Source organism: Primulina tabacum, chromosome 12, assembly GCF_025594145.1.
Source record: "Primulina tabacum isolate GXHZ01 chromosome 12, ASM2559414v2, whole genome shotgun sequence".
NCBI lineage: Eukaryota > Viridiplantae > Streptophyta > Magnoliopsida > Lamiales > Gesneriaceae > Primulina > Primulina tabacum.
In genome coordinates, this window is record NC_134561.1 from 4,109,653 (window position 1) to 4,121,375 (window position 11,723).

The window sequence follows — 11,723 nt, forward strand, 5'->3', positions numbered from 1 at the left end:
CCGTTGATAACAGGAACGGTGAACTTACCATATGATGGATGGTTAGAAGGATTCGACGATAACGGGGCTGTTGAACTCTGCCAGTTGGTACTACTGTTTATAATTTGATCAATCAAATAAATGATTCACTTTCAATGAACAAACTTCACAAAATATTTCATGTGTTATCCAGATAGTTTTGGAAACTTAGAATTTTTATTTAAATACGATACCAATTAAAATTTTCATTAAAATTTTATCAAACCGAGGTTCCGAATATTTTTCTGGTGAACAGTGAAAAAAATTCTTGTGTTATTTATTTAAAATTAGAGTTTGGGACGTTTCAAAAGTTTTATTAAGAGTGGGTGATTTCAAATTCCTAAGAGTTATGTTAAGCCTATTTCCGCACAGTTTACACTGATTAACTTGTTGAGAACCCAACTGACAATAACAAAATTTTATTATTATTAAAACAACCAAAATTATTTGAGACAAATTTATTCACCCCTAATAAATTTATTTTCTATCTTAGCAGGTTTTCTTAGCTTTATATATACTCCTTTAACTTTTATTTATCTACTTAATTGTATTTGACGTTTAACCGAGAGAATCAAAACTAATAACCGATTCGAGATTTATCTCATTTGTTTTGAAGCCAGATTTCATATTTGGTATATTCTCGTGTCGGGCACGCCCGTGCTATTAATTTTCTTTCTCCAACTAAATTTTAAATTTAAGGCTTTGCTTTTGACAAAAACGACACAAATGATGTCACCCCTCCAATGTAATGAAACACAACAGGTCATAATTAAGCTAATGAGTAGAAATATGCATCTTTATTATAGCAAAAATATTTTAAGAACATTTTCAAATATTTAATAAACTTACTTAGCATAAAAGTTTAATTATAAAATTTAATATAATTAATTAACTCATATTTTATTACCCCTTTATTTTAAATGAATTATTTAAAAAAATATTTGTAAATTATTTAAAAAATATTTATTAGTCTTAAAATAATATAATTACAAAAAAGTAAAAGAAATAAAATCAAATGTCTAAAATTAGTCCACATTTAATATTTTTAGTGAACTATTTATATTTAATTTGAGAAAAAATTTATATAAATAAATCTGTCCACTCTCGCATCCCATCACATTACAATTTTCTTCCCTACACTGCGTTAAACTACACCCCCTACCTCTTCGATTCGAGGAAGAAGGCTCGATTTCTTCACGGATCTGAATCGATTTCAGATCGTGAATCCCAATTGGGGTTTCGAATTTTTCGATTGGATTCAGATCTTGTTCCGGTGTGTGTGGATTTTTTGTGGGACAAGGATTGTACAAAGAAAATGCTGACGAAGTTCGAGACGAAGAGTAATAGAGTAAAAGGCCTGAGCTTTCACAGCAAGAGGCCATGGATCTTGGCGAGTCTCCACAGCGGAGTGATCCAGCTCTGGGATTACCGGATGGGCACCCTCATTGATCGGTTTGACGAGCACGATGGACCCGTCCGTGGCGTCCATTTTCATAAGACGCAGCCGCTTTTCGTGTCCGGAGGTCTGATTTATCCCTTTCTTTGAATTTGTATTTTCACTGTGATTTCTGCTTGGTTTGGTGTAATTATGTGTCTTTTGGTGAAATTGACACTGTTTTATGAGCTCGATCTGCTGTTTTGTTTTAGTTGGTTACTATTAGACTTGTTCTGCATGAGGGATTGGCTTCAGATTCAGTGATTTTTTTTTTTTTAAAAATAATTTTGAATATGTGTAGTGTTCATTTGTATGTAATTCTTTAGGTGGATTGGGTTATCAGTTATTTCTAATTTTGGTTTTCAAAGCTATGTTTAGTTGTTTTCGTGATTCAGAGAGTCTCGGCCTCTTGAAGATTAGAATTTTATCAATGCCCTGGTTAGTATACATTAGACAACGACTTGTAATGTGGACACGCTGCAATCCGCGGCTTAGATAACTTAGATGATTCATGGATCATGGATCTTGGTTTAACTTTAGACAATTCGGCTCGCCAGAGAAGGAGAATCTTGATTTATGTAAATCTTGTCATCTTCTTGTTGTTGTTTGACAAATTTAAAGTTTAATTGTCTTCAGCAATCAGCACATGATATGACCATGGCGTGGGTAGACTTTGATAGCCAAAAATTCGACTGCGTCACTTTGTTGACATCTGATGTATTTTTGTTACCTTGGATTAACATTTTTCTGATTTGCCACTTTCTCATCATCTGATTATTTTAGAACATTGAATTAATTTCTGCATTTGATCTGGAAAATGGCTATTCTGATCTTGTCGACAACAAAATTTTTTGATCAGTGCCTTTTGGAAGGCGATAGACTATGTTTCCTGTAGCTATTTATGTGTTGAAATTAAGGCGCATCTATCTTTGCAGGTGATGATTACAAGATCAAGGTGTGGAATTATAAATTGCACAGGTGTTTATTTACCCTTCTGGGTCATCTTGATTATATCCGGACTGTTCAATTTCATCACGAATATCCCTGGATTGTAAGCGCTAGTGATGATCAAACTATTAGAATATGGAATTGGCAGTCACGAACTTGCATTTCTGTATTGACTGGGCACAACCATTATGTAATGTGTGCATCGTTTCACCACAAAGAAGACTTGGTTGTGTCTGCCTCCTTGGATCAGACAGTACGTGTTTGGGATATCGGTGCCTTGAGGAAAAAAACAGTATCTCCTGCTGATGACATATTGCGATTGTCTCAAATGAACACAGACTTCTTTGGTGGTGTTGATGCTGTTGTCAAGTATGTCTTAGAAGGCCATGATAGAGGGGTGAACTGGGCTTCCTTCCATCCCACTCTCCCTCTGATTGTTTCCGGAGCAGATGACCGCCAAGTGAAAATCTGGCGCATGAATGGTATGCTAAAGTGATTTTCCTTGATATAGCTTTCGGACACTATTTAAAAAAATATATACTGTTTTCTGAAATTCATCACAAATTTATGCAACAGTGTGTGAAGTTAAATTTAACTGTGATGATGGGTGAACACTTTTTATTATAAAAAAGGCGGATCACAATATTTCTTGAAGTCTACTTTTGCATACCTCAAAATTTTCTCCTTTCCCTATAAAACAATGTTTAGGTTTCTGATTGCTTCAGCTTCCTTTACGTAATTTAGTAGTTGTAGGATGATTGTAATCTTTGAAGATCTGAATGAAGCGTTAATTTATATTATAAAGTCGGTGAAAGAGGTTAATGACCTAAATGTTGTCTATTTAACGAGAGATTGGGAAAGAGGTAAGGAAGATTAGTTTGGACGAGTAGATGATATAAGCTAACTTAGCGACTAATTTAGCTTGTGTCCAATTGGAAGAATTTAGATGCATGCCAATGCATTATGTAGTTTATCATCTGGTCAGATGCTTTTAACCATCCACTTCAAGCCTCAATATATTATTTGTAGATCATGAGATTTTTGTTCCTTCCGCAGGGATCAAGAAATTGAATGTAGCTTTACTTGAATGTATCAGCACATGAATGCGAACTTTCTCTTATCAGTTATGGTTTGTATGACCTGGAATTTATTTCAAGTATTGCATACTGCCTTATAGTTGCGTAGATTTTTTGGTTTGTGAATATTCAGTAGCTGATATTTGATTTGTTTTGTCTTCAGATACTAAAGCTTGGGAGGTGGATACATTGAGAGGCCACATGAACAATGTGTCATGTGTTTTGTTCCATTCAAGACAAGATATCATTGTCTCCAACTCAGAGGACAAGAGTATCAGAGTTTGGGATGCTACAAAAAGAACCGGTCTACAGACTTTTCGTAGGGAACATGATAGATTCTGGATTCTTTCAGCCCATCCTGAGATGAATCTTCTGGCTGCTGGTCATGATAGTGGCATGATTGTTTTTAAGTTGGAGAGAGAGCGCCCTGCCTTTTCCGTTAGTGGTGATTCAGTCTTCTATGTCAAGGATCGGTTTCTACGGTCCTTTGAGTATTCATCTCAGAAAGATACTCAGCTGATACCAATTCGCCGACCTGGTTCTAATAGTTTAAATCAAGGGTCTCGAACTCTTTCTTACAGTCCTACCGAGAATGCTGTATTGATTTGCTCTGATGTGGATGGCGGATCATATGAACTCTACGTTGTTCCTAAAGACAGCTCTGGAAGAGGTGACACAGGTCAAGAGGCAAAAAGAGGTGTTGGAGGATCAGCAGTTTTTGTGGCTCGAAATAGGTTTGCTGTGCTGGAGAAGAGCAGCAATCAGGTCTTGGTCAAGAACCTGAAAAATGAAATAGTGAAAAAGAGTGTTCTTCCTATTGCTACTGATGCTATATTCTATGCGGGCACCGGAAATCTTCTCTGCAGGGCTGAGGACAGGGTTGTGATCTTTGATCTTCAACAAAGGAATGTTCTTGGAGATCTTCAAACTCCATTTGTTAGGTACGTGGTCTGGTCTCCGGAGATGGACACTGTTGCTTTATTGAGCAAGCACTCTATTGTTATTGCTGATAAAAATCTCGTGCACCGCTGTACTCTTCACGAGACCATTCGTGTCAAGAGTGGATCATGGGATGATAATGGTGTCTTCATCTATACTACACTCACACATATCAAGTATTGTCTTCCAAATGGGGACAGTGGAATTATCAAGACGTTGGATGTGCCTGTATATATCACAAAAATATATGGGAACACTATATTTTGCCTGGACAGAGAGGGGAAGAACCGTCCTATCATTATAGATTCAACAGAATATATCTTTAAGTTATCCCTGCTTGGGAAGAGATATGATCAAGTGATGAGCATGATAAAAAAATCTGAACTATGTGGACAGGCCATGATTGCTTATCTGCAGCAGAAGGGTTTCCCACAAGTTGCTCTTTACTTTGTGAAGGATGAAAGAACTCGATTTAACTTAGCCCTTGAAAGCGGCAACATCGAAAAAGCCCTTGAATCTGCTAAGAAGATCGATGAGAAAGACCACTGGTACAGGCTAGGGGTGGAGGCCCTTCGTCAGGGAAATGCTGGGATTGTTGAATACGCTTACCAAAAGACCAAAAACTTTGGTAGGCTGTCATTTCATTATCTGATAACTGGTAATCTTGAAAAATTGTCCAAAATGATGAGGATTGCTGAGGTCAAGAACGATGTTATGGGCCAGTTCCATGATGCACTATATATTGGTGATGTGCAGGAGCGAGTTAAGATTCTGAAAAATGCAGGCCATCTCCCTCTTGCCTATGTCACAGCCAAAGTCCATGGGCTCAATGACATTGCGGAGGGTATAGCTGGGGAACTTGGGGATAATGTTCCTTCTTTACCTGGGAAAGCCGAACTGTTAACGCCCCCGAGTCCGGTCTTATGTGCTGGTGATTGGCCATTGTTAATGGTCAGTAAAGGAATTTTTGAAGGTGGCCTTGATGATACTGTCAAAGATGGACATGAGGATTATGAAGAGGCCGCAGATGCTGATTGGGGCGAGGGCTTGGATGTCGGTGAGGTGGACAATATGCAGAATGGGGACATAAACGCATTGCTGGAGGATGATGATAAGGAGGAGAATGAAGAAGGAGGATGGGGTCTGGAGGACTTGGATCTGCCTGCTGATGCTGACACTCCAAGAACAGCTCCACATGCACGTTCTTCTGTATTTGTTGCCCCAACCCCTGGTATTCCCGTAGGCCAGATTTGGGCCCAAAGATCGTCCCTTGCCGCTGAACATGCTGCTGCGGGAGACTTTGACACAGCAATGCGCCTATTGAGCCGTCAGTTAGGGATAAGGAATTTCTCTCCTTTGAAGTCTCTTTTTATTGACATTCACATGGGCAGTCACACTTACCTATGGGCCTTCTCCTCGGCTCCGGTGATATCAGTGGCGGTGGAAAGAGGTTGGAACGAGTCAGCAAGTCCCAATGTGCGGTCCCCCCCTGCACTTGCGTTTAATTTCTCTCAATTAGATGAGAAGCTCAAGGCTGGTTACAAGTCTACGACTGCTGGAAAGTTTTCTGAAGCTCTTAGACTTTTTCAATCTATTCTTCACACAATCCCACTGATTGTGGTTGAAACGCGGAGAGAAGTGGACGAAGTTAAGGAGTTGATTATCATAGTGAAGGAGTATGTTTTGGGTTTGAAGATGGAGCTTCAGAGGAGGGAATTGAAGGACGACCCGGTTCGTCAGCAGGAACTTGCTGCCTATTTCACCCACTGCAACCTCCAGCTTCCCCACACACGACTCGCATTATTGAATGCCATGACTGTTTGCTATAAGGCCCAGAATCTGAGCACTGCTGCCAACTTTGCCAATCGACTTCTGGAAACCAACCCAAGTAACGAAAACCAAGCTCGAACCGCTCGACAGGTTCTGCAGGCTGCCGGAAGGAATATGAAAGACGCTACACAGCTGAAATATGATTTCAGAAACCCATTCGTGTTGTGTGGAGCCACGTATGTCCCAATATACCGAGGCCAGAGAGACATAACTTGCCCCTACTGCAGCACGCACTTCGTCCCATCTCAGGAAGGTCAGCTTTGCACTGTTTGTGACCTTGCAGTGGTCGGATCTGATGCATCCGGCTTACGCTGTTCTCCTACGCAAAGATGATTCAACACGAGTCGCGATTTCTTGTTTGAACTACAAAAGCATTCGGCCGAAGGACGGGTTCCATCAGGACGAACGAAGAGGTAGGAATTTCAGACTCGATTCATATATTATATCCTATACTTGTTTTCATCTTGTAATCACTTTGATCAACACCTTTCACTCCTTTTTGTTTTCATGATTTTAAAATTTTCGTTGTAATAAGATTACGTATGTCTTTTGTTTAAACCAAAAAATTTGGACCATTCCGTGTGTGAAATGATGCCTAAATGTGGCAGACTTTATTTAGTTTGTTGATCTTAAATGTTATTTTTGAAGATGTAATAGTCTTTTTTTTTTTTGTATCAATTCATTTTCTATGCCTTTTAATTTGGCTTGTCTTGGTTTATTTGCAATATTTTGCTGAATGTGATTGTAAAATAAAATTAAATATCAATACCTCATTTTTAATTGTTTTTCCAAAATATCAATAAAACTTTTTAACATAATCGCTACGCTAAATTTTAATTTTTGGTCGTTTCTTTAGAATATTTATTATTATATAATTTTTCTTAGAATTTTAGATAATCTGTCTCTAGTCATCATCCATATTTCACAAGAATATCTGTTCATATATAATTTAATAATATTTTTTTGACAAAAACTTGTGTGAGACGGTCCAATGGATCGTATTTTTTGAGACGAATTTTTTATTTGGGTCATCCATGAAAAAATATTTCTTTTTACTGTGAATATCGATAGGATTGATTCATATCAACGATAAAGATCCATGACACTGTCTCACAAGAGAGACTTACTCTATTTTTTTATATAAGTAATTTGTTATTTTAATTCACTAAATATTTGTTCTTTTAATATTTATATTTATCTCAGAGTGCCAATCCATTTAACGAAGATGGTTAAATTGGGTCATTTGGGTAGATTTTGTGAAATGAAAAATAATTTCCCTAAAAAGGTTTGATTCTCGCAATTTAGGACTGACTCACGAGACTCTTAACGAAAGAATGGTTACTGGACAAGAAGTTCATCCTTGCCGAGTTTCATCGATACCATTAGACTAATACCACCTACCCACTCGCATTTTTAAGCAACTTTGAAGTAACTCTCATGTTGAAATAAGCCAATCAAGATGCAAAATACAATTGTTCCCAAAAGCATATACTTCACAGTACAAAAAAAACACACATTTTCTTGACATAAAACGTAGTCTTATCCAATGCAACATGTGTACATACATGAATAAAAACAAGTCATAAATCCCAGCATTCCCTCATTTAGGCTATAGTTCGTAAGATCCTAAAGAGATGGTATATGGCTGCTGCTAAGCATAGGCGACGATACATACATGCACTTGTAATACACACAACTACTTCCACTCAATTCGATGTAGTATGGGCTGCACTTACAGTTGAAACCATCGACTCTAATCCACGCACATTATGACCTCGATTATCCATAGTTGTCCCGTAGCGACATTTTTTTTTAAATAATGCAGAATTTTTTAGGGCCATTTCGCACAATTTTTAGGCTCAATAATATATGAAATCAACACTTTTTATCCTCTTCTAATTTCAATGTTCTTCATTTCTCCCAATCAACCCTTTCGTAAACCCTACCATTCTCCACTGTTTCTTCTCTTTTATTGCTTGTGGCTCCCCAGACATTGGGTTGTCGGCCGCTGGACTTAAAGCCTCACGTGGTCGTTGGTAAATAGGAACATCTACAAGAAGTCGAAGGCCACATCTACACCTACAAAAAGCTCGAAGGCGACCATATCTAAGTCTAGACGGAAAAGGCCAATAGTAACACCTACTACGTTTAATCTTGTAGATGAAGAGGATGGATTCGAATTTGAGGAAGAAAATGATGTCAATCGATATATAATTTCAAATGAATAAGATGATCTCGATCTTGATGAAGAAGATGGATTTTAGATTATGTTTTTTCAGTTTTAGAATTAAGTTTTATATACTTTGAACTTATATATTTATTATTTAAGCATGAACAATTGAATTGATGTTAGCATATACTATATATTATATATTTATATACTTGTGTTAGCATATGCTATATGCTTTACTTTCAAATAGTTATCGCTACATTATTCGTTATGCGCTATAGCCACGAGCAATCTTTGCGCTACCGGACGCTACGCGCGATTGACGATTATGGTATTATCCATCCTCTCCCCAATTTGCGCCCCACGAATTCTTTGTGATCCAGTAAGGCATCTCCTTGAAATGAATAGGAGGGTAGCCAGTAGAACCATATCCAACCAATACAACACCGTGATCCAACCTCTTTGTACAAATGTATGGACACAAGACTCCCTTCATGTATGTTTGCGTCAAGCTGCATTGATTCCAACTGCACCAGAGAACAGATATTGGATTGGGTTTCAAATTTCCGATTATAGATGGAAGCAATGAACTCGTGAATTCATTGAGCATGTAACTCGCAAATCACATATGCAGTTTAAAGGTTTTGTTATTATATTTGAGTGGTTGACATTCACCGCTCACCTCATGTTACGCCACATATGTGTCACTACCCACAAATGTTTTAATATCTCCAACAGTGTATGATACACGGATATTGCCACATACTAATTTTCATACATACATTTACCTGTAAGAGGACCGTATTTTACCAAACTTGCAGCAATTTAATCATCTATGGAGACCACTCCGAAGTTTGACACAGACGCAGCAATCCCATTCTTATTAAATTTGAAGGCACCATCTCATCTGGAATAAGGACGGTCTTTCTCTGTTTGAAGCTCACCAACCTTGAGAGTGTACTCAAAGGCGTGTTTCATTAATCCCCCATTAAACCCAGCATCACACCAGTCATATTCTTCTGGATCCCACTGCATATGTATCAAGCACATCACAGCAATTAGTCATGATCAGGGAAGCATATAATTTAAGACTTAAAACACTACAAACCTAATGATCAGAATCCACTAGCTGCTGCTCACTGAGACTGATGAGCACTCCTGTCAGCAGGAAGTTTGCTCCTTCCAACTCCCTGAACTTGATTTTTTGACCCAACAAAATTACTACTGACCTGGAACTTGTAGTGGCTCTAGACGTAGACGTCTTTGCAAATAACGCGGATTTATTTTTTTTCAGAATTAAATAACGTGGAATTGAATGCAATATAATTAAGCAGCTTTTTATATTAAAAAAAAAAATTCATTCATGAATGAACCGGCTTTCTTATATGAATCTAGAGGACCCAAACAACAACAAAATAAATTCATATTCCCTACAGAAGTTTCATGGAAAGATAGATCAACTAAACCAAATATCAGTACCCTCATCACCAAAATTCATTTACATGGAATTTGAAGAGTATATCAATTATCCACAGATTTCCCAATGAAATTTATTCTTCAAGAAAAACAAAGGTAAAGAGCTTAAGAACATATAGTCACCCCCGAATTTTGTTCCATCATTTTATTAGAACTCCTTATATAAATAACAGCTGCGAGAGTAAAATCTTTTTGCTGATACAAGTGTATTGGTAAGAGAAACATAACTACACACGTATAGAAAAACTACTTCAGTGTCGCAATCGATGGCCGTCGATAGTAAGAACCAGTGCCGACAATATCTTCTCAATTCCGACTCTAATTGCTGGCATATCTTGTTCTAGCCAAAAGACACACACAGATAACAAACATATCTCGTTTGCCCGACAAAAAACCACAAGAATTTCGACCCAACAAAGTTATTCATGACCTGGAACTTCCCTCAGAAATTTTCGCCCCTTTTTCACTGCCATACACCAATCCAGTGTCCTGCTCAAGTATGAATATACACACCCATAAATTTTAAATTCCGATAAAATCAAGGTTTATAAAGTCCAATAGAGTACCTGAGCATCCGGAATTGGTTTCCGTTTCTCAACATATCGGTAAGGGTCTGAAGCCGCCGCCGCCGCCCTCTCCTGGCGCATCACATTCAAATTTCTCAATACACTAAATGAAATGAAACGAATTGCGTAATAACTAATAAAGAGACTTTGATAGAGAATAAGGCGCATGCCTGCTGTTCCCTTTTGAGCTGCTGCGAAGGGCGGACCCAGAGGAAATAAGCTAGTGTTCCGGCGACAACCCACGAGGCTAAACTGCTGGTTCCCCTCAATCCGCCCAGGGAATTTCCGACGAAGGATCTGACGTTCCCAAACCCTCTCCTCCAACGGCTCGCCATTCCGAGGATTCTTGAGATATTGTACCGGCTTTCCAGGCGGTGATTTCTTGAAATCGGTGTTGGGAATTTTGAGAAGATTTTTAAGTTTTTTGCAATTTTTTTTGCGTAGTACGATTTCACGAATCTTTTATCTATTTAATATTTTTAGCTTAAAAATTAATTTTTTTCATGGATGACTCAAATAAGAGATTCGTCGCACAAAATACTATCCATGAGACCATCTCACACAAGTTTTTGCCTAATTTTTTATGGAATTGGCTTAAACAAATATCTCAATGACTTTTATGAAATCGATTTTGTTGACGGATTATTGATCTGATTTATTAAAAAATATTATATTTTTATATCAAATATATTATTTTGCATTATATATATATGAACTGAGTCGACTGATCTAATCGATATAAATATGTGAGACTGTCTATATAATCAAACCAATGTGCATGTAAGCTTTGAGTATGTCTTTTATGAGACGGTCTAACAAATCTTTATCTGTGAAACATGCCAATCCTACTGATATTCACAATAAAAAGTAATTTTTTTTTATGAATGACCTAAATAAGAGACCTGTCTCACAAAATACGATCCGTGAGACCGTCTCATACAAACTTTTGCCATAAGCTTTATAAAATAATTTCACCAACAAAACCCATAGGAGCTCATCGCCTTCCTCACCTACGATGCATGAACTACGTGAGCTTAACACCCAATAATTAAAAATCACGTATACTATGAAAATGAGATGAAATATTTTTACAAAATGCATATTGATGTGACCTGGTAAAAATAGGTGCGAGATGTGTGGGCACTTTACCGAGTCGATTGTGAAAAGGATGAGGAATGAGAGTTTATTGAGATGTTTCCAAACCAGATATCTCCTTGTTCTTCATAGAAAAACCAGTGATGACCTGTAAATACGAAGATAACCAC

At 37.6% G+C, this 11,723-nt stretch overlaps 2 protein-coding genes and 1 pseudogene across 2 annotated transcripts; 1 reads left to right on the top strand and 2 right to left on the bottom strand.

Moving 5' to 3' along the window:
- Positions 1–1,122: 1,122 nt before the first annotated feature.
- On the top strand, positions 1,123–6,895 carry LOC142520889 (coatomer subunit alpha-1-like). The gene is made up of 3 exons (XM_075624050.1): positions 1,123–1,541; positions 2,389–2,883; positions 3,641–6,895. The coding sequence occupies exons 1-3, from the start codon at positions 1,334–1,336 to the stop codon at positions 6,577–6,579; spliced, it is 3,642 nt and encodes a 1,213-aa protein (XP_075480165.1). The 5' UTR covers positions 1,123–1,333; the 3' UTR covers positions 6,580–6,895.
- Positions 6,896–8,637: 1,742 nt separating this feature from the next.
- Positions 8,638–9,767, bottom strand: LOC142520157 (cysteine protease RD19A-like; annotated as a pseudogene).
- Positions 9,768–9,769: 2 nt separating this feature from the next.
- On the bottom strand, positions 9,770–10,878 carry LOC142521081 (uncharacterized). Its single transcript, XM_075624273.1, has 3 exons — positions 10,629–10,878; positions 10,459–10,530; positions 9,770–10,381 (listed from the first exon to the last, which is right to left on the bottom strand). Exons 1-3 carry the CDS (start codon positions 10,791–10,793, stop codon positions 10,316–10,318), a joined length of 303 nt encoding a protein of 100 aa, XP_075480388.1. The 5' UTR covers positions 10,794–10,878; the 3' UTR covers positions 9,770–10,315.
- Positions 10,879–11,723: the final 845 nt, after the last annotated feature.